A 22,500-nucleotide genomic window follows, 5' to 3' on the forward strand; every position below is an offset into this window, starting at 1 on the left:
CGCTGCTGGGCCCGGAGCGCCGCGCCGCCGCCCGCAAGGGCGGGGCCAAGGGGGAGGGGCAGGGCGGCGAGGACGCGCTCCTGGGGGGCCTCCCCGGGGCCGTCCTGAACCTCTCAGCAGGGGTGGGCCACGACCCCCTCTCCCCCGGCTGGGTGGTCATCCCCCCGGGGTCCCTGCTGCTGAAGCCAGCTGTGGTCAACTGACACGCACATTCCAGAGCGGGGGGGGTCAGGGGGCGGGGCCAGGGGCGGGGTGGGGGGGGTCAGGGGTCAAAGGTGAGAGCTTGCCCGCTGTTTTTTTTTTTACAGATCTTAAATGGTTGGAGCATTTCTGAAAAACCAAGGAAACACACACATGTGCGCACACACACACACACCCAGGGTGCTGCCTTCTCTTGGGTTTACAGAAGGTTGTGGGTTCCATTCTCACCCAGGTTTACACGACTAGGGGGAGGACTGACTCCTGTCACATGCTCTTGTGTTGCCATAGCAGCGGGCTGAGATCAGCAGGCTATTAGTGCTGCTTTCGCTTCCGCTCTCTCTCTCTCTCCCTCTCTCTCTCTATCTATCTCTCTCTCCACCCCTCCCTCCTCCCCTCCCCCTGTACCTGATGTACGTGTGTACTGACCCGTTCTAAAGCTTGGTACCCTTACTCAAGCCCTGGTTCACATGTATATATTTCTATTTAAGACCGGCCTGCACTTTGGCGGGCCGACCAAGCGGACGCAGCGGACACAGACTGGCTTCCACCAGCCCTTTACACGCAGAGCCATCGGACAACCCGCGGGAAAAAAGAGAGAGAGAGGCGTTTGGAAGAACAGCAGCCTAGAACAAGAACAGGGGAGAGCGGGGAGAGGTCTCGCCCACGTCCGCGTTCTGCGGTACCGCGACTGAGACCAGAGAAGACTGCCGTGGAACAGGAACCCCCTGCTTTTTTTTTGTGGGGGAGGGGCAGGGTGGTGTGTTGGCAGGACAGAGGTCTTGATGAGCGTCAAATCAAACACTCTCTGCTTTCCTCCCCCAGTACCTCAAAAAGTAAACAGAAAAAAAACAAGAGCAGGCAGGGTCAGGAGGGGGGAGCAGGGCTCAATATCGACAATCCACCCCTGTGAAGGGAGGGGGCAAAACAAAAAACTGTACTGTCAACGTGACCCCCTTCCCACAGTCCACAGGCGGACGGGGACACGGAGAGGAGTCACATGACCAGGCCGTCCCAGGCCATCGAGGACAAAGGGTTTGTGTAAGGGCTCGGAGCCAACTAGATTTAAGGCAGACAATGGCATTTAACCAGCAACATCCCCCTCCCCCCCCACCCCCACCCCCACTCCCCCTCTGGAAATCTTAATTGCAGGTGCGACTGGCGCCCCCTGGTGTAGATAGCAATCGGTGCATCATGCAGTCACCCAGGCCTCTCCGGGCCAGCTTCGCTTTAGCCGAATGCAGCGTGGCGGCGAAGGGGCTGATCTGCGAACGCTGCTCCTCTGCATTTCCAGCGCGAGGGTACCAAAGCGAGGAGAGGAGTCGGCTGCAGTCACACGGGCTGAGCAGCAGCGAGGAGCGAGGAGAAGGTCCTCCCCCATCTCGCTCTGTGGAGAGCCCGGCTCGTTCGGTGTGAAAAACGCGGTCGTGTGGATCTGTCCTTGCGTTAACAGACAGCAGTACCAAGCGATTTACGTTCAGTGCAGAGGCCAAGGTTGGGACTGCATTGTGACCAACAGGGGGCGCAGCGCGTCCCACGCTTCAGAGTGCCGGACAGATCTGACCTTTCGGAGAGCCACACACAGGTAGACAGAATACTGGAAAATTATTATTATTCTGCATTTAATTTGGAGGAGTTCAGCTGGATAACACTTAGCAACATTTGACCAATGTGCTGAAGAGACTTGAATTCCACAGCTTTTAAAAAACACTACATTGAACTTTTCTTTAAGAAGGAATTAAGTAATTTCACAGCAAATATGGTGCGCACTTTCGCTTGAAAAGTATTGTAGATTTTTGTTGTGGTTCTACAGGGTCATATTTGGACTCCACTCTCTTTTACTTGACTCTCCTGCTGTAACCCTCTCCCCCTTGCTAGCTCTCTGGCACGGCTGTACTGCTTTTGCTCAGGCACGTACTGGCCGCCTTCCTGTCCGGGCCCAGGGGTCCTTCCATGCCTGTGGCGCAGGGAGATTATGTTGGCAGAATGTTGACCGTGTCACACTGTGTAAGGTTGGAGAGAGGAGAACAGGGTGAAAGATTTGGGGTGGGTTTTTTTTTTTTTTCTTTCTTCAGATTTTCACACAAAGAGCATTCTTGCAAGAGACAACTGCCCCCTCCCCCCCCAAAACACACACAGACACACGCACTCTCCTCTCTCTCTCTGCTTTGTACATTCCCATGGTGGTATTTTCACTATTTCAGAAAGGTGATGATTATGATTATTGCTGTTTATCAGTTGTTGGCTTTTTCCAGACGAGACATTTCCCAATGTTGAAGTTGCTTTGTGTCTGCTATCGCTGCTCTGTGACCAGCTTCCTTCCAGGGGCGGGGCAGGGTGGAGCAGGGCGGGATTAGGGGGGAGGCGGTGTCAGGGGTTCTGTGCCGTGCCGGGGGTGCGGGGGAGTTTGCTCAGAGAAATTTAACGTCTGTGACTGTCACACGGGCACACGGCAGGTGGCCTCAGTTCAAGGTCAGACCTCATAGCGCTGGTGTCTCCGCTGGTAAAGGTGAAATCTCACACGACGACAGAAACCCACACTTTTCTGTGTGACCGCCTCCTTCTGACTGGGTCCAAATCGGACCCCTAAATCTCACTCTGTAGACTACAGTGGAGACACCAGGACGCTCAGAGAGCTGTGGCACTGCCTCACTCACAACCTCCCAGACTGCTCAGAGCACACACACACACACACACACACACACACACACGCGCACACACACACACACACACACACACACACACGCGCACACACACACACACACACACTGACCTTTCACTGCCTACTTTAATTGCTTAGCAGACACTATTATTGACCGCACTTCCCATATCGTTAACATACGCAGCAACATGCTTCACTGAGGCAATGAAGGTTCTGGAATGTTTTCGTACAGCACCTTGTCAGGGACTCAAACCTGGACCCTTCAGGACACTGGGGTCCAGCTCCCAAAGCACTACACAAACGCCCTCCGACCGCGCGCCCCCACCCCCCTCCCGAAGGCGCACACCGCTCTGTCCCAACCAGGCCGCTGAACTCTCCACTTTAAAGATTAAAACTAAAGGAGGTGATCCCTGTATCCACCCAGCTTTCTAACAAGAAAAAGAGACACTAAACAAACAAATCTAATCTACTTTGTTTAAATATGTTGTGGTCCAGAGGGTCTGCAGAGAGACAGAGAAGAGGAAAGGAATGCAAAATGAGGGCCTGCTGCCTGTGTGTGTGTGTGTGTGTGTGTGTGCGCGCGTGTGGAGTTCAAGCCTCGAGAGGATTTTTTGCAGAAGCCAAGATTAAAGTCAGAAACTGCCACCTTCCTTTTATACTGCAGTCACATCTGCTATTGCCATTCTGACACTGTGTGTGCGCACACACGCACGCACACGCACACAGCTCTGAGTAGAGTGGGAGGTTCTCGCTGTGAGTGGACAGACCTTGTGTGAAGTCAGACGATGTCATCGCGGGGAGCAGGGAGGGTCTCCCCTGGCAACAGCGGAATGTTCAGCCACGGCTCTCCACCCCTTACCCACCACCCCTCCTTCTCCTCCTCCTCCTCCTTGAAGCCAGAGATGGCAGGGTGTGTGCCTCCCTCTAGTGGAGGAAGCTGGTATTGACACGGGTCCTATCGGGATCCACATCTTTCAATGTTAAATAAGCTGTTTTTGACACGTTAACCCTTTGGGCACGTGCAGAATCTGTCAGCACTTTCTCCGCCCCTCCACTGGCAAAATGTTATTTATCTCTCAATTATATATCACAAGAGGGAAAATCCTTAAGTACAGTACATAAAGTACACATTCCACATACTAGGCTTTTAAGGGGCCTTTTGGGGACCAAAAATTCTTTTGATCTTATTCCATAACAGTATGCACAGAAATCAAGGTCCAAAATGAGATGGAGCCCTAACTGTAAACGTGTCCCTCATACTGCTCCAGCCCCCCTCCCCCCCCATCATTAAAAAAAAAAAAAAAAAAAAGCGGTACGCTTCCCCCATGTTTGCAAGGGTTTCTTGTATTCCAAGGGGGAGACCAGAGAGACGAGTGAACTCTGGCTTGCATTGAGCAAACTGAAATTCCAGGTGGGTAATTGACGGGGCACTAGAACGATGAGTTAAATTAGCCAGCAGCGTCGCTACGGAGGGACACTGCACTTCTGAAGTGCCACAGCACTGCACAAAGGGTTAATACTATAGACTAAGGCCAGCAAAGGCCAGTATCCAAGTTTTTTTTTTGTTTTTTTTTTTGTTGCACATCTTTTGAGATATATTAATATCAGTATTTGTAACGGTTCCAAGTGCCTTCTATTATAGGTGAAATGTAGAAAATATACAGTATAAGAAATATGAATATATAAATATATATATAAATATAAATATATATTTTCCCGGCACCACGTTCTGAGGCCGAACGTGCAGAATTTTAGAGTTGTAAAAGTCTCCAATTGGTACAACATAGCTGTGTGCTCCTGTTTTAGAGGAAGTTTATTATGACGATAATGACCATGTCAATGAGAGGAAACAAACAAAAAAAAAAGTTTAATAAAGTCTCATTTGATAAGTAGTTTCTTGCCATCTTTTTGCGTGGGTGAGTGGTGTGTGTGTGTGTGTGTGTCATGAGAATCTAGATGCACAAGGACGTACAGCTGAAGAGAAAATGGAGAGGGCTTTATTGGGAGTTTAATTTACAGTGGGAGGGGATTGGGGAGGCTCACTGGGGAGTTCAGACTCATGTTTCTGGATTTTGCTGTTTTTGTTGCTCCTGTGCTGGGGGGCTGTCCTTCTTCTGAATGCTGAGCTCCTCGTACAATCGTTCCTTAGCGCGCACCACCTGCAGATCCACGTGCAGGGCCATTAAGACGGGCAGAAGGGATTGTGGGACACTCGTACAGCCACAACTGCACGTACAGTCTTTATGAGCATTAAAAACAAGCTCTTTAAAAAGGAGGGGTTAACGCAGATTATTGTACACAGATATATATTTAGCAGCTTGTTTTGTTATGCTTTTCCCCCTTTTTCTCCCCAAATTTGGAACACCAAATCACGCAACACTCATAGCAACAGCAGTCCAGAAGCTGGGGTCCCACAGACGTGAGCTGGGGGAGGATGCGTCCTCTGCAGCTTAATAGGCAGGAATTACAGGTCCCCGATCAACCAGCAGGGGGTGATGGTCTGCAACTAGATGTAGTTATCCTCTGAAACTGATACCCTCCCATCCCCAGGTGAGGCCAGAGCCAGTTGTACATCAGCCTCCAGGGTTTGCGGGTCACAGACAGCACTGACATGGCCCAGATTCGATAGGAGACCGTGGGTCCCACCCACGCACCATCAGTGCCTTAACTGGCTGAGCCAATGAGCAGCCCCCATATCTGGCATTTTTAAGATGGATTAAAACCAACGATGCTCCAGTCAACCACAAGGACACACCAATGACATTTTGTTAAAGTACCGAGAGCTGGCTACAGGGTAGGCTGAATGGGGATGACATGCAGTTTGTTTGACTAAGACTGACAAGTCTCGAGTACATTGCGTCCATTTATAGTGCACGTGCCACAGACAGTGAACAGAGCACCAGTTAAACCGGCTCGAAGGCTCAGTCTCCTGATGCCATCCCTTTGGTATGAAAAATTAAACACTTCCACTTGGTCTCGATTTCAATGTGTGGGATGTGCCAGTGCAATTCCCCTTTTCATTGACTTCCAAGCTGCCAGTTAATCGTCAATGAGATGGTTTTAGTTTAGTTAAAGCAGACACGGACAGTTAAAGGACCTCTCGGTAATTCTGGTTGCTAACAGAATCCTAATGGCCAGTGCAAGACGATAAAAACTATGAGTACCATGATCCAGCGTAGTTTTCGTTGATTAGCAATCAAAGTTACTGAGTGGTCCTTTAAATATGTCTATACTTCCCAAATGATTTACATTATGATAGCAACATGATGACAGTTCTCACCTTAGACTGGAGATAGAAAGACCCACCAACTTCCTTGTCATTGACTTTAAAAAGGTGTTCGTAACTCTGTCGGGAAATAGAAAAAAGAACTTGGGTCAGATAAATCTTGAGTAGTAGAAATTTTCAAGCAAAGGCGTACGTAAGAACGCACGTGTACGCGCATATGCCGGAAAATGAGGGCGAAGAGAGAGAAAAGAGAGGGTGTGAACTTTTAATACCTTCTGTATTTCCTCCGGAGTGAGGGTGGACACATTGAGAATCTGCTGGGCCTCTTGCAAGCTCATGCCCGTGATGCTGGTGGCTGCTGCAGACTGCTGTCCCGACCGACCCCTTGCTTCTGCTGCCGCTTTACTGGCTAAACACAGGGAGGGGGGAGTTCTGTACTTCTAATACACTACATCACGTTACAGACCAAAACAAGTCATCACATCAAAACGTAAATTTTACCTTGGAAATACAAATCATTCTATATTTTCCAGATCAGACCAAATGTCGCCTGTTTTCCCCGAATTTTCACAAAATGATGAATTCACGGTTTTGTAACGCGCAAAGACGACGCATACCTGCGAATTCCTGTCGCAACGCTCGTGCAAATGCGCGTCCCACCACCTGCGCGCCCATCACCACAATCTGCGCCAGGTACCTAGCCTGCGAACAAACGCAGTGGCGAACATGTGAAACCCGCTGGAAACGTTCAGTTATCGCACTGACTCTGTTAGCAAGTGAGTAACACAAGGAAACCCACCAAATTGCGATCATACCGCACTGTTCCTGAAAAACTGTTAAACTATAAATGATAACAGTACTACCATCAGCTAGCAAGCTAAACTGCTAGACAATGTCATAATTAACGTGTTTGGTCCAGCCTGTGATTATAACATAAAAGAGGGACCTGCCACCTTCACATATCGCTGTAAATAAACTGGCAAATGCAGCAATACAGAAACCCAACGCAACACACACAACACCAACGGTCCCAAGGACTGGGCAAGCAGGCAATCTGGATAGGACGCAATCGAATACGACAAATCGAATACGTCGCTGTGTTAAGTGTATTCCGACTGAGCACCATACATGACTCAATGATACGGTTTACGACAGCGCTTAAAAAACAGAACACACAAACCATGGCTTGTCCCTCCAGTGATCGACAGCACTATCCGTCGAAATACTTTAGCTAGCTACAAGAAACAGCTATCTCTCACATGTACAACTATCAAAGTCAATGTAGTGTTAAAGTTCAAGGATCACGTTCGGACCATAGAGATCACATTTGTATGTGATGCAGCGCAAGAATACCGCCACATACTGGCTGGCAGTCAAAATTACACTGTACATCAGTCGAAGAGGGCGTGACCAATTCAAAAGCAGGAGATTTTATTCACAATAATCATAACAAAACTAAAAATTAAAAATGATAATAATACACAATTGTTGTTTTGAAAAAAGGTATTTATTGAAAGGCAACATTCCCACTTTACGAAAGACTGACAAAGAGGAAAAAAAAACATCATTCCAAGTATAAAAGCTTTTTTAAAATGGAGCATACATTAGTTTTCCCAGGTAGAATACATGATACATTTGTGAGAATGGAGGAGGTGTTGTAGGCACGTGTGAGACAGACACATTAAAGACTAACACTTCCCACAAATTGTCACAGGTGTGTGTGTGTGTGTGTGTGTGAGTGTGTGTGTGTGTGTTCAATCTATAATTGCTGTAAAATATACTGTACGTACCATGCCACACACTGTACATTAATTCCAGTCTTCTTCTCTTTTTTTGTAAACATGATTAGTTCAAAATACATCTTCCAAGTATTGCCCTGTTTTATAGCCCTGATGAAAAACAAATTCTGGATTTAATTGATTGCACCAAATAGTTAGTAACACTGTGTCGCTTAAAGAAAATGAAAAGGAATGTTATCTATATCAATTTTTAAAAAAGTCAAAGAATGTGTCCCTCAAATGTCTCCAGCGGTCACTGACTGTTACAAAGAACAGAGATTCCAGTTAAACGTTTATATAAAAAGGACCGTGCATTTGTCACCGTGTTAAACCTGGAAGATTTCTGAAAGATAAAAATGCCCTTTTACGAGACTCCCAGAGAGAAAGAGCGGATTAAGAGCCAACACATAATATCAATATTAAAACCACCACAGCGTGAGACACTGCAACAGACACATTAACCAGATATCACTCTGACAAATACAATTATCCGTATGGAAGTGAGTCCCCAACCCTGATCCCCACAGACAGCCAAACCACTCCTACCATCTTTAAAGAACACCTGCCTGAGCCCAGATAAATCAGAGACTAGGTCAATTGTCTGGTATTGCTGAGTAAACTGTCTATATGTTCAATCAGAACATCACTTCTTTTTGTAAATACAGTCTACTGCCCTTATTGACCTTGGTGAAAATATACTTAACTTGCCTTTGCCTAAGAAATGTCATTTGATCCTGAACCCTAAGTTCCATGTAAGAACTTTAAACCAGCGTGAAAGCTACGTTTTTGAAAGGAAATATTCCAGAGTCAGGGGGCCACGCCCCTCTATGATGTCACTGAGCAGTATAGGCAGTATTAACGTGAAGAATGTAAATGAGTCATGTTGAGTGACAGCACATCTGAACGCTGCATGTTGATGTGTGGATTGGTGGTGCTTGATGCAACTGTTGGTAGGGGGTGGGGGGGCTCAGATCAGGAAGTGATCTCACACATTTGCATTTTTAGGAGGAGTTCTTTCCTTTTAAGGAGGAACTGTACCTTTTCATATAAAAAAAAAATCTAATTCGGTCACAACAGAGAGTGAATTGATTCCAGTTAATTCGGATTTTTCATGGCACAGTCGAGCCTGGCTACAGAATAAAAAGCAGCACTTCTCCGGGCCTAACCCTGTTTCTCGGCTGTCCGCGTGTGCTCTTTGCTGTGCGTGTTTGAAATGTCCGTTTCCCTCAGGTTGTTCGGACTTATCCAGTTATAAAAAGTGAAAAAGAAAACGCACACCTTGTTTTAGCGAGGTGCAGACCAGAAGGACACGCAGGTAAAGGCCCTGACGAAGGCAGCTTGCTGCCGAAACGTTGGCGATGAAGATCTGCGTTGGAGTAAACAGAGTGTGCGACCCTTCTTTCTTTTTAAGTTATCCAGTTATGAAGACATTTCGTGCGATTGTGCGTCGTGGGGACGTTAAGGTGCCACAGGGATGTCCAGTTTGCTCTGATTTTGCTCAGTGTGGAGTGCGGATCGTGGCTATGAGGTGAAAGGAAGCTCTGGTTGTGAAGGTCGGGCAGTGTGGGGAGTGTAAAGCGTGGACGTTTCGAGGTGTGTGGTGGCATGTCTTGGTTTTTCGGCACACAGGAATGGCGTGTTCTCCAGACCAGCCCCCCCCCCACTCCTTTCTCCGGGGGGGCTGCTGTTGGCACCCTGACTGGTCCATGAGGTAAACAGGGTACCCTAATCATCCTGAAAGAGAAACACAGGCCAGGGTTACTGTGTGTTACTGGGGTACGGATCTGAGTGTATCTGGGTGTGTGTGAGTGCAAAGTACATATGTGTGCGTATGCGTACATAGTGTGTACATGTGTGTCTGCATATTTAGTGCGTGTGCATATTGATAATGTGTACATACGTGTGTGTGTGTGTGTGCACACACATGTGTGTTCCTTACCCACTCATCCTCATCCACTCCCTGGAAGGATTCCTGTGGCAGTGGGTCCTCCCGGTTTCCCAGCTTTGCCACCATGGCACTCAGCAACTGCAACACATCGTGCATTCCATTATATTCCACTCCAGAACATTTCACTCCATTCAATTCTATTACAAAACATTCCATTCCATTCCATTCAGTTACAATCCATTCCATTCCATTCCGTTCCATTAGATTCCATTCTAAAACATCCCATTCCAATCCACTATTTAACAGATTGTTCACTGTGACTTACACAGCTTACATTCAACATAAAATCCATTTACACAGCTAGATATTTACTGAAGCAATGAAGGGACCCCAGCTGTAAAATAAACCTGCAACCTCTTTATTTGGTTCCCTAACCACTGCACTATACTGCCACCCCATAAAACTCAACCAGCATACCGATCTATACACAACAAAGCGGTTACGCAGGAAATAACAGTTTCCGAGCGCACAGTACAGTACAAACCACATTTACAGCACTGAGACAGACAGACTTCCACACTGGAGTCTCAGAGCACCGGTCAGGCCCTCGTCACTGTAGGCCTCTGCTATACCTCGTCCTTCTTCTGCTCATCGGTCTTCTCCTCCAGATAGTACGATGAGGGCATGTACTTCCTCACAGGGGCCTCTTTGGGAGCCTCGCTCACTGCACAGACGGACAGACGGACGGACGGATGGACAAACAGACAGACAGACGGACAGAAGGACAGACAGACAGACAATTAGAGGAGTCCCACAAAAGGCCATCTTCGGCTAACAACTAAAAGCAATGTTACTGTTTTTTCTTCAGAAATACAATTTGGAGAGTTCAGCAAGTCACTGAAACTAACTGCCCTAACTGAGTTTATGAGGAAAGTGCAGCGCTTGCGTTTACTTGTGAGTCAAAGTAAAGGACAAAGTTAAGTTGGTTGAATACACACCTAAGATGTGGACAAATAGAAGTTAAAATTCAACCATAATGTTCTTCCAGTAATGACTATCTAACTAAGGGGAGGAGGGCAGTGTGTCTGTTTTCTTCCTGTTCAGGGTTCCTACTGTATTTCTATAGCTAAATTCAAGGAAATAACTTTCATGTTGTTTTCCAAGCTTTTTTTCTCTCAGGAACACTTCGAACTGAAACTCTGTAAGCAGTGCTTCAAGGACACCATGTGCTTTAAAAAACAGAACGTTAACGTCATTGATTCAAAGCACTTTAGATTTCAGCACAGTTGTTATGTACACGCCTACAGAAAAATTAGAGCTCTTTTATAAATAGTATAAACCAGCACAAAAGCACGATAAAAAGCTCCTTAAAACTCTCTGTGCAAAATTTAAACCTTGAGGCTTCTACAGCCAAAATCAATCAACGTTTAAGAACTTCAGTGACCTGTGAGATCTCAGTGTGTTGGCAGGCATCCACCTACACAGATGAACCTTTATGCTTTTCCAGGTGCACTGAATGGCTTTATAAATGAGGTGCTATGCTGGAAATGATTTCTGTCCCGGGGGTTAGGGTTAGGTTAGGGTGGAAGGGGGTGGAGGCAGGACAGTACCGGGGCCATGTCTTTGGGCCGGGGGTGGGGAGGGTGGAGGCAGGACAGTACCGGGGCCATGTCTTTGGGCCGGGGTGGGGGGTGGAAGGCGGGACAGTACCGGGGCCATGTCTTTGGGCCGGGGTGGGGGGTGGAAGGCGGACAGTACCGGGGCCATGTCTTTGGGCCGGGGGGGGGTGGAGGGCAGGACAGTACCGGGGCCATGTCTTTGGGCCGGGGTGGGGGTGGAAGGCGGGACAGTACCGGGGCCATGTCTTTGGGCCGGGGTGGGGGGTGGAAGGCGGGACAGTACCGGGGCCATGTCTTTGGGCCGGGGGGGGGGGTGGAGGGCAGGACAGTACCGGGGCCATGTCTTTGGGCCGGGGTGGGGGGTGGAAGGCGGGACAGTACCGGGGCCATGTCTTTGGGCCGGGGGTGGGGTGGAGGGCAGGACAGTACCGGGGCCATGTCTTGGGCCGGAGGGGTGGGGGTGGAGGGCGGACAGTACCGGGGCCATGTCTTTGGGCCGGGGTGGGGGGTGGAAGGCGGGACAGTACCGGGGCCATGTCTTTGGGCCGGGGGTGGGTGGAGGGCAGGACAGTACTGGGGGCCATGTCTTTGGGCCGGGGTGAAGGCGGGACAGTACCGGGGCCATGTCTTTGGGCCGGGGTGGGGTGGAAGGCGGACAGTACCGGGCCATGTCTTTGGGCCGGGGGTGGGGGGGTGGAAGGCGGGACAGTACTGGGGGCCATGTCTTTGGGCCGGGGGGGGGTGGGGGGGTGGAAGGCGGGACAGTACCGGGGGCCATGTCTTTGGGCCGGAGGCTGATCTTGCGGTGCTGTCCGTTGGAGCCGGAGAGCCAGGCCGAGGCCGTCATAGCGGACTCCCACCACACGGCGGTGTTGGGGAACACGTCGTCCTGGAAGAACTCTTTCTGTGGGGCGGAGGAGAGCGGGAAGCACGCTCAATCACCGCGGAAACCCCGCTAGGTCAGCGTGTCTGCACACCGTATTAAGAGGACATGGGCATGGTGAAATGGCGGGAGACTTGCTGTGGTTCTGAACCATGCCCCTCCCCACCTGCACACCACAGCATGAGGTGCGATTGGCTTTCCAGGCCTAAAGACTAAGGTCTCTGGCCAATGGAATTAATCACACTCTGAACTCTGCTACATTTCAGTCATAACACTGTTCAATACACATTTTTAACAAATACCCATATTTGCCGCTGAAATAGTCAGCGGGGAAACAGGACAGTGAAAAACCACCACTGTGGTTTATTCAAAATGGGCGCCTGTGACTGGCATCTCAAGTTTGCCAGCAGGGGGCGCTCCTGCTGCATGAGTCACCTTGACGCGGGGCACCCTGAAGGCGACGGGTTCGATGGTGGTCTTGGTGAGCCGCAGAGCTCGGGCGATCTCCACATCGGGCACGTTGCACTCCGTCTTTGGCAGGAAGGACAGGCCCTGCACGGCACAGGAAACAGGAAGGTGTCACACTGCCAAGACCCCACCCCCGATATTTATGATGTCATCAGTTTGTTAGGAAACAAATTAAAAAAACAACTGAGTGGTGGTACTTCCCTAAATGTTTAAACAAATCATTTTTGTAGTAAAGGTGTGACACAGTAAGTGTTTCAGAATAAAACAACGATGAAGGTTCTGAAAAGTACAAGAAGAAGAGAAACAGGAAGAGACAGAGACAGACAGGAACAGGAAGCTGAGAGGAGCAGAAAAGGAAACGGCTCAAATACCTTGTGTGGATCAGGGGAACTGAAGCAACTGCACTCCAGGAAGTAGGGAGCCTCTGGCTCAATCTCAAAGATGTAGACACGGGTATCACCCTGTAAGAGCGCACACACACACACACACACACACACATGCACACACACATGCGTACACACACACACAAACACACACAATTGTGTTTCAGAGATGCAGTATGGGGAGTTCATCACTGCTCAGGTTCTTCAGGACAACCGCAGTTCCATAACTGAAAAGAGTGCAGCACTGTTTCACCAAAAGCAGACGTTAGGAGCGCCCCCTTGTGGATGGAGTCTCTTACTGCGTCTCCAGAGCGCAGGCTCAGCCCTACCTTTCCCGTGAGGATGAGCACGCTGGTGTCCGGGTCGTAGAACGGGATGAGGGTGGAGGGCGAGACGTCGGTGGAGGCGGTTGCCACGGTACCGGAGGACAGGGACTGGGAGGAGTACAGGTACAGCTGTCTCTCACTGCGGCTGGGGGGGGAAGGGGTGGGGGGGCGCATTACGTCCAGGTAACCTCACCTTTACATTACAGACACTTTTAAACTAGGTAACCTCAAAATACACAGAATTGTCAGTTAATATCTTTAGGCTCATATTTTCAGCTGAAATGGAAAATTTGAGACATTTACGTTCTTAAATAATTAGAAATGAATGCGACCTTTCAGAAGATGTCAAAGGCCCAGTTCCTAGACAGAGATATTTTACTATTCACTGATCCTCTCAATCCATTATGGCTGCTCTCTATGATGCTGAAGCTGCTCTTTGCACAGTGAGTTCTGTGATTAAAGAGCAGCACATAAGACATGTAGCAGCGGTCTGAACCAGCTGTGGTGTTACTGTCTGAACCTCCCTCTGGCTCCTTACCTGTCGAACCCGGACACGAGCAGGTACTCCCCCCCGCACACCCACACGATCCGCGCCCCCCTGTGGCCCTCGGGGCCAGGGCCCTCCTACAGGGGGGAGGCAGGGGGGAGAGGCATGGAATTAATGGGGGTGGAGCAAAGACGAAAGGTGGGGGGAGAGATGGAATGCACAGAGAAGGAGGGCCACAGGTGGGAGGGGCATAGACAGAGGGAGGTGGGCATTCTGATGGCCTCAGCAATACTGCAGTTTGCCATGTAAAAATTTTACAGAAAAGTAAAATAGGGAACATGTGTGACTGAAAGCCATTAGTCAGCCAGCCAGGTAGAGGGCGCTGCTGTACACACCTGTACAGGCTCGGCAGACTTGCGCGGGTCATAGATGCGCACTTTCCCATCTTTGCACACAGTGGCCAGAAACTGGCCGTCCGGACTCCACGCCATCCCAAATATCTGTCAGAAGGGAAGAAGAGAGGAAGAGAGGGAGAGAGGGAAAAGAAATGAATGAATGAGCCACAAGTATAAAAAGCACCTCCTCCCCCCACGCCCCTCCCCCCCCCCCCCCCCCCACCCCCACCGCTCACCTGGTCCTGGTGTCCCTGCAGGAGCTTCACCTCCTCCGCCCCCCCCTCCCCCCACCCCCCACCCAAGCTCACCTGGTCCTGGTGTCCCTGCAGGAGCTTCACCTCCTCCCCCCCCCCCCCCCCCCACCCGGCTCACCTGGTCCTGCTGTCCCTGCAGGAGCTTCACCTCCTTCCCCCCCGCCCCCTCGCCCCCCCCCCGGCTCACCTGGTCCTGGTGTCCCTGCAGGAGCTTCACCTCCTCCCCGGCCTCCAGGTCCCACAGACGCAGGGACAGGTCGTAGGAGGAGGAGGCCAGGAGGCCGGCCGCCAGCGGGTGGAAGCGGATGGAGTAGATCTTCTCTGTGTGCCCTGAGTGCGCAGAGAGCAGTCACAGCTGTGCAGCGTGAAGGACAAAGAGGCTCCTCCCCCCACCACCGCCCCACCGTCCCACCGCCCCCCAGGTCCGGTCCCTCCCCACCCCCATGGGTCACACCCCCCCTCCCCTTCCTCACCTTGCAGAACGCACTCTGGCTCCGTCAGAGTCTCCACCAGGCCTCCCTTTGGCACCTGCCACACCCGGATCTTAGCATCATCCCCCGCTGCCAGAGAGACACACACACATTTACACATCTGCACACATACACATACGCACACACACACACACACACACAGGCACATATGCACACACACACACACACACACAAACATACACACACAGGCACACACACATTTACACATCTGCACACAAGTGCATGCACACACATACACACACACACACACACACACAGTGTGTCTTACCCACTGCCAGTCGGTGGGTGTCGAAGGGGTCCCAGCAGAGATCGGCGACGTTAACGCCGTTTTGGATGGTGGGCAGCGCCGTGTCGGGCAGCTTACCAGGCTGCGACAGCTGGAGAGGGAGGAGGAGCACGGTTACCGGGAAACAAGGGACAAGGGAAACAGGCGCTCAAGGGATCACCTCAAAACTATCACATACATTTTATACTCGAGGGATCATCTCAAAACTATCACATACATTTTATACTCAAGGGATCATCTCAAAACTATCACATACATTTTATACTCAAGGGATCGTCTCAAAAATACGACACGCACTCAGCTCCTGAGAAACACTCACTGTATCTGCGTCGGCCAAGAGACTCAAAACTGTCAGACCAATTCCCCACAGGTCAGATTAATTTTTCTACCTCAAACACGGCGATCTGGCCCCCGGCGATGGCGAGGGGCACCGCCACGCGCTGGCTGTTGGCACAGAAGCCGTCGCTCTCGCCGGGCGTGGTCAGGTTCAGGCCCCGCAGGTTGGTGAAGTGGGTGTCGCGGTGCAGGACGCTACCCTGGATGTGCCGGAACTTAGAGCTGGGTCCTACAGGGGCCAGAAAGAGAGGGAGGGAGGGAGAGAGAGAGAGAGAGAGAGAGAGAGAGAGAGAGGGAGAGAGAGAGAGCTCGTTTAAATTTAAAAGCTTTGTTGACTTATCTGAAAATATTGTGCCTGTGTCACTTACCCGCAAAAGAAAACAATGAATAATAAAAAAGTGCATAACAATAACAGCATAACAATAAACCATAAAAAGGTAATGTGATTTAGTTTAGACTCAAGCACAGTGTGACTCAGGGTGGTCTGGAGGCAGTGGCAGTTTCATCACAGTTTCCTCAGAAAGCCTGCACCAATCAGACCGCAGAGACGGCCCATTACCCAGCATGCTCTGTATGGCCTTGCTGCTCTGGCTGGGGCTGGGCAGGAAGCCGGACGACAGGCCGCTGGTGGAGGAGGGGGAGCGGGAGGGGGCAACACTGCTGCTGGGCGTGGTCATAGGGCTGCTGGAGGAGGAGCAACCGACAGGCGCCTCCTACAGCGAGGGTGTGGGGAGAAGAGGAGGGGAGAGGGAGATAAACTTCCATGTTCCTCTCCACTTAGATGTCAGCTTTTGCAGAAAAAGACTTTGAAAATAAAAACTTTATCAATGACTGCTTAACAAAGAGAAAAACAACACAAAACAGATAACTAAGAATAAATCAATCTAAATGTCAAAACGTGAAAACTAGAATGCCATTTACAGAATACTGTGAATCATACGTGACACTGTCTGTATTACATAACAGTGCGACCGCCACCACTGTCCACCTTGCAAATCGCCAAGACAGAAAGTCTGTGAGGATTAAAGTGGTACCATTGTCTTGTACTGTAAATATAAGAGCTGATTCCCTGTCACTCACCTCTTTGCTCCTCCCACTTGACAGTTTGCTCTTAGCTGGCTCTTTACTGGCTGCTGCAGGGCTAGGCTTTGGCCGCTTGTCTGGGTGGAGGCTGACCCTCTGCACCTGAGGACAATTGTGATTGGATGCTGAGTTAGTGATGGCTTTGGCCATGTGATCAAATACATTCATGTTCTGTATTCTTTGTTCAGTGCCTGTGTTGTGTGACACAGGGAGGCTCTGCTGTGTCGTGTAACACAGGGCAGTTGTGCTGTAGCTGTGCTGTGTTGTGTGACACAAGGAGGCTGTGCTGTAGAGTGTGACACAGGGAGGCTGTGCTGTGTCGTGTAACACAGGGAGGCTGTGCTGTGTTGTGTGACACAGGGAGGCTGTGCTGTGTCGTGTGACACAGGGAGGCTGTGCTGTAGCATGTGACACAGGGAGGCTGTGCTGTGTCGTGTAACACAGGGAGGCTGTGCTGTAGCTGTGCTGTAGCGTGTGACACAGGGAGGCTGTGCTGTGTCGTGTAACACAGGGAGGCTGTGCTGTAGCTGTGCTGTAGCGTGTGACACAGGGAGGCTGTGCTGTAGCTGTGCTGTAGCTGTGCTGTAGCGTGTGACACAGGGAGGCTGTGCTGTGTCGTGTAACACAGGGAGGCTGTGCTGTACCTGGCGGTTCTCTCCTTGCCACCACTCCTCCGCAGACATGGCGGGCGTCTGGCCCACAGTGTCTGGGTACAGGTCTGCGTGGAAGTCCTGCCCTGCCTGAGAGAAATACCACAGCTCTGCACTGACCTCCAGCAAACATCAGCGTCACATCAACAAGAGCCACCAATCACACGGTACGACGGACTGGGAACGGGACGGCGGGCTGACCCAGGAGGGCACTGGCGACCTCCGACCCCGGTTGTGCAGGAAGCGGTTAAAGGATGTGTCTGTAGAACTAGCCAACCAGAGTGAGCCCACAGAGGGGTCGACAGTAGGGGTCGTATGGAAGGCAGCGGTCCATGGTCAGTGAGCAGAATCGAGACAGACAGATGGATTATAGAGGCTTAAGGTGGTCTAATGGTACATTAACTGACAGATCTCAGAGGGTATTTTACATTATTCTTTATTGTTGAGTTACTGACAAATGGCAATAACAGGGAGGCTTTCTTGTGTATGCGTGTGTGTGTGCGTGCGTGTGTGTGTTTTTTATCTCACTGGTTTCTTAGGGGTTCAGGCCCGGTCTTTCCTCATTTTCCTACTTCCTGTTGCCCTGTAAAGCGTCTTTGTGAACAGAAAGCTGAGCTGTACGTGCAGGGTCAGAGGTGAAAGGTCGCAGGGGTTAGAGAGGGGCTGACCTTGCGGGGCACTTGGTAGCTGATGGGCACAATGAAGCTGTCAGTGAGCTGCAGCACCCGCAGAACCTCACAGGACCCGACATCCAGCGCCAGCTTGGGCACCATGGCAACGCCACGAGAGGGGGTTTCTGTCAGACAGTGACTCACTGAGAGAGAGAGAGAGAGAATGAAGGGGAGGAAGACAGGAAAGGAGGGAGAAAGAAAGAGAGGGAGGCGGGTGGTGACAGTTATATTTTTCAAGAGCAATGACATAACTGATTCATATTTGTTTCCCCACATTAACAATTATTTCAATTGTTAATACATTCTCCTCCCACCCTCATTTCTGTTATTCACTGTGCTGGTTTTTGTTTGCTTCTCATAACTGCCATGCCAATAAAGCTGAACCTAACTGAACTGAATTTAGAGAGACAACCAGAGAAGAGTGGGCTGGAGAAACAGAGAAAAAAAAAGAGAGAGAGAGAGAGACAGAGACAGGGAGAGAGGGAATGAGTGGGATGGAGAACAGAAGGACAGAGAGAAAGCAGAAGAGTGAAGGAGGGGGTGTGGGGGAGGGAGAGAGAGAGACAAGAGAGAGACAGTGAGGGCAACGAAGGAAACGAAAGCAGACTTTGAAGGAGACAGAGTGTCATGAGGGGAACAGAGGGGGACAGAGAGGGTCAGAGGGGGGGGAAGGTTTCGTGCGGCCCCTGGTGCAGCTGAATGGCGGTGCAGCGTTTGCACGGAAGCGAAGCGGTCTCACCTTGAGAGAAGAAGGGTTCTGAGTCACTCAGCTCGAAGCAGTCAATCACACTGTCGCCCTGTGGGAACACAATTCAGCCTTCACGCCATCTGAGCCAATCAGCGCCTGCAAGCTCGCATCACATGACCTGCACCACCCAATCATAAAGCTGTCTATTTCCTGGACCAGCGGGCCCCGGGACTCAAACTTATGACCAGCAGGCTCCAAGGACTCCAAGCCCTCCAGAACAGAAGACAGGAGCTCTACAAGGGTGCGCTGGTGAGAGAGGTGCAGGATTCAGAAAGGTGCTGTTTGGGACAGGGGGGTTCTGAATGAAGATGTTTAAATACACGTTAAAATGGCGTTATTCAAGTGCCATGTCCATGTCAAACCATCACATACTGGGGCCTGGGCCTACAATCTCTTCTGAGATCACCTCGCAGTTGAGTTGGTGAAAAAGCAGGAGTATATTCTTGAAATATATCCCCTGTGTTGTGCTGAGTTTGGCTAAACCAGCAGCACTTGACTAACTGCTAACAGTGAGATTCAAGAGTTAGGAGGGTAATTAATGAACTTTAACCCTTACCTTTCCTGCCACCACCAGGAGACCAGAATCAGGGTCAAACAGAGGGATCAAGGTGCTGGAGAAAAAGAAGAGGGGGGGAGGGAGGAAGAGAGAAAAGGAGAGTTTACTCTTCCAATGTTCAACAGTCTCACAATTGTAGCGAAAATTCACTAAATGCAAATGTTTCAACAATTATTACGCTTTTGTTTCTGGCTGCTGGGCACACATTAGCGAGCAGTTTGTCGATACCAATTTTGGCAGTTACCTCTTCTGACCACTAGATGGAGTCACAGACCTACAGAATAAAAAGGCACCATTTCAAAGCATCTGTCCAAGGGAACACACTGAACCCCGCAGTTTTCTTAACCAGACTTTGCAAAATGGAGTAAAAACAGCTCATTTTACAGCCTAATACCTGCTCACAGCACAAAAAAACAGGAATGTAATGGAACCGTGAAGTTTGAGCATTGTAGACTGATATTTGAGGACCATGCCGACATTCACACAATGTGAGTTTAAACATAAATATATATCTATGTTTTTTCAAGTTTACATTTTGTGTAACATAAAAAGTAAATATCTCCTCTTCAGGATGCTCATTTGTTTTGCTTAATGTGCCTTTTTTTTGTTTTGACGGCTGGCTGCCCTTTGGTGAAGGACGGAACAGGCGGGCCTGAATCTTCTGAACTTTAGATGACTTTGACTCTTTTGTGAATAGAGTCCGCTGGTACCGGTCAGCCCAACACGGCCAATCAGCAGATTGGGGGGGGGGGTAAGGGGGGCGTGTCTAGTGAGACTGCATGATGAAAAAAATAAACTGACGAGAGAACGTAAACACCGGCCTGAACGCCGGCTCGGACCGGACCGAGAGGCAAAGGAGCAGAAACGCGTGAGGAGTATTTCGTTTGCTCACTCAAGTGGAACTGCAGACAAAATAAATGAGCACAGGGACAGAAAAATGACTGCTCAAGAGTCAAGAAATAAACATTTTAAACACACTAACATACTCCATTAATGGAGATCTATGAATGCAAGCACGTAAACAAGAACACAGGATTGCATAGCAGATGCCATTATCTTGGATTTTAATGTTTTTTACATGCTATCCATTCATAAAAGCTGAACACAAATAAGTTTTAATTTAACTGCATTACCTCACCTGGATTGTAACCCACACACCCGGTTAACATGAACACACAAAATGCATCACCCACAACAACACACAATACCATAACAACCACGACACACACACAAACATGCACACCACACACACACACACACAATACACGCACACACACACACAATACACGCACACACACACACACACACACACACAACACACACACACACACACACGCATGCACACACGCACACGCATGCACACACACACACACACATACCCTTAAGTGAACAGGAAGAGCAACAGGGAAGTAAGAGTGAAATAAAGCCCCATTAGCATGGCAGAGCCCTGTGGAATGGATCGGAGACAAACACGAGAGATAACCGTGACTGAGGGGGTCACGATTGTAACGATCCCCTGAGCAGCAGAGGGGGGGGGGTCCGGCGTAAGATAAGCGGCGCACACAATGGCGACCGTGTGAACGACAGACAGGGGGGTCAGGCCTCCCCGATAAGCCCTGCACACGACCGTGACCGCGTGAGAGAGAGGGGGGGTGGGGGGGTCAGGTCTTTGAAAGGGAACGCACGCGAACTCCCGACCGTGCGAACAGCCGCGCTCACGACCGCATTCCAGCGCGCATCTGACAGAAGGAGGGAGTTTTAAAAGGGGGTGGGGGGGGGTGGGGTGGCAGGACCAGGAGCGGGCAGAGCAAAGGCTTTCACAGGTGGGGGTGGGGGGGGGAGGAATGTGGACAGATTCTCCACCGGTAAATCACGGTCAGAGTGCGGTCAGGCCGCCGCACCACGCCTCTACGCACAGACGAGCAGCGGCGGCAGCACTTTGAAAGGCACCGCTCAGCACTCCATGTCATACTCTATAAACGGAGGTATAATGACAGAGCCCTGGGCCAGGCCCAAAGCCTTTACTGTGGACACACGAGGGGGGGTGGGGGGGGGCGGGTAAGGGTGGGACGGGACGGGACAGGGTATAGGCGTGTGAGCGCCTACAACCCCAAATGGAACCCACATTTTGGTTGGGGGGGCCCAAACATTTCCAGTCCAGTCAAAAAATCTCACGACTTTCATCTTCTAACGTGCTGCACAGTGAAAGGTTGGGGGGAAGAGGCGCGAACACGTAGCCCCTATCTGGGTGATGCCTGACGGCCATTTTGTCCCAGAAAGCTCACCATGCATCAGCTGAGACAGAGACAGTGTGTAAAAGGCAGACTTTCACTCGGTCCAGTCTGATTATGTTCTTTATCTCGTTCAATAAAAGCCCAACGACGACTAAAAGGCTGACGTCACTTCTCCACGGCTGCGCTATCAGAGAGAGGCTATGTTTATTTATCTCTCTGTTTAACCGTGAGTGGCTTCCTGGTTGGGAGAGTTAATGCCCTGTCAGTCATCCCCTCCGGTGGTGGGTGGTGTGAAAGGTCCGGTTCAGTGATTAATTTTTGCTGGAATTCGGGTGAACATTAATTGTGCGGGCAGGGGACCCGAGGGTCCGGGTTCCGGCTGAGCGGCTGACGCCCAGCTCCTGGCCTAGGTGACCGAGCTGCCCTTGCTCTTTTCCTCTCACGGTGTTTCTCTCTTTCTCTCCATCTCTCTCTCTCTCTCTCTCAGTCATTGTTTCCCTCCAGACCATTTTGGGTGATTCTGTGACCGTGCTCTATTCTCCTGCCGTTGCTGTCCCAGAACTGGCCCTTACTCCTTACTCCCACAAATGCACACGTCCGCATGCAAAAGCCTCACAAAAACACTTCTGTTCCCTAGACCCGCGCCATGGGGGCGGAGCCACACCCCTCAGGTGCAGCTGCACTGGGACCAGGCACGGCCTGGGACGGGGAGCAGATTAATTAATGAGGGTAAAAAGCAATTTGGGATTCACTGTTCCGATAAAGGATTAAAAATATCCCAGAACACCCCAGCCGGCCTCTCTCTGGGACTAGGTTTGATGGGAAGCGGACAGGGCGAGCACTAGCGGGTGTTTTGGGAGGCAGGGGGGTGTATGGGT

The 22,500-nt window shown here is 50.4% G+C and overlaps 2 protein-coding genes across 4 annotated transcripts in view; one reads left to right on the forward strand and one right to left on the reverse strand.

Annotated features, from left to right (window-relative positions):
• The window catches only part of glis2b (GLIS family zinc finger 2b), a 42,423-nt gene extending 37,671 nt beyond the window's left edge, over positions 1–4,752 (forward strand). Inside the window, exon 8 of the mRNA XM_064314341.1 lies at positions 1–4,752. This exon is cut by the window's left edge and continues 492 nt beyond it. Coding sequence (XP_064170411.1) covers positions 1–203 — 203 coding nt within the window. The 3' untranslated portion in view covers positions 204–4,752.
• Positions 4,753–4,835: 83 nt separating this feature from the next.
• LOC135242961 (mitochondrial import inner membrane translocase subunit tim16-B-like) overlaps positions 4,836–22,500 on the reverse strand; it is a 137,207-nt gene continuing 119,542 nt past the window's right edge. The window contains exons 10-31 of one of the 3 annotated variants that reach the window (XM_064314333.1): positions 19,389–19,443; positions 18,824–18,881; positions 18,082–18,227; positions 17,408–17,503; positions 16,761–16,865; positions 16,240–16,393; positions 15,734–15,909; positions 15,327–15,435; positions 15,041–15,127; positions 14,755–14,897; positions 14,314–14,418; positions 13,970–14,055; positions 13,435–13,576; positions 13,094–13,183; positions 12,690–12,806; positions 12,140–12,275; positions 10,385–10,476; positions 9,804–9,890; positions 6,704–6,788; positions 6,359–6,495; positions 6,141–6,206; positions 4,836–5,019 (exon numbers count right to left, since the gene is read on the reverse strand). In XM_064314333.1, the coding sequence (XP_064170403.1) occupies positions 4,918–5,019; positions 6,141–6,206; positions 6,359–6,495; positions 6,704–6,788; positions 9,804–9,890; positions 10,385–10,476; positions 12,140–12,275; positions 12,690–12,806; positions 13,094–13,183; positions 13,435–13,576; positions 13,970–14,055; positions 14,314–14,418; positions 14,755–14,897; positions 15,041–15,127; positions 15,327–15,435; positions 15,734–15,909; positions 16,240–16,393; positions 16,761–16,865; positions 17,408–17,503; positions 18,082–18,227; positions 18,824–18,881; positions 19,389–19,443 (2,374 nt within the window). In that variant the 3' untranslated portion in view covers positions 4,836–4,917. Of the gene's footprint in view, positions 5,020–6,140; positions 6,207–6,358; positions 6,496–6,703; positions 6,789–7,266; positions 7,425–7,571; positions 9,599–9,803; positions 9,891–10,384; positions 10,477–12,139; positions 12,276–12,689; positions 12,807–13,093; positions 13,184–13,434; positions 13,577–13,969; positions 14,056–14,313; positions 14,419–14,754; positions 14,898–15,040; positions 15,128–15,326; positions 15,436–15,733; positions 15,910–16,239; positions 16,394–16,760; positions 16,866–17,407; positions 17,504–18,081; positions 18,228–18,823; positions 18,882–19,388; positions 19,444–22,500 lie in introns of those variants that run through there. The other 2 variants (XM_064314331.1, XM_064314332.1) reach the window with 2 other exon arrangements.

Source organism: Anguilla rostrata, chromosome 17 (assembly GCF_018555375.3).
Source record: "Anguilla rostrata isolate EN2019 chromosome 17, ASM1855537v3, whole genome shotgun sequence".
Lineage (NCBI taxonomy): Eukaryota > Metazoa > Chordata > Actinopteri > Anguilliformes > Anguillidae > Anguilla > Anguilla rostrata.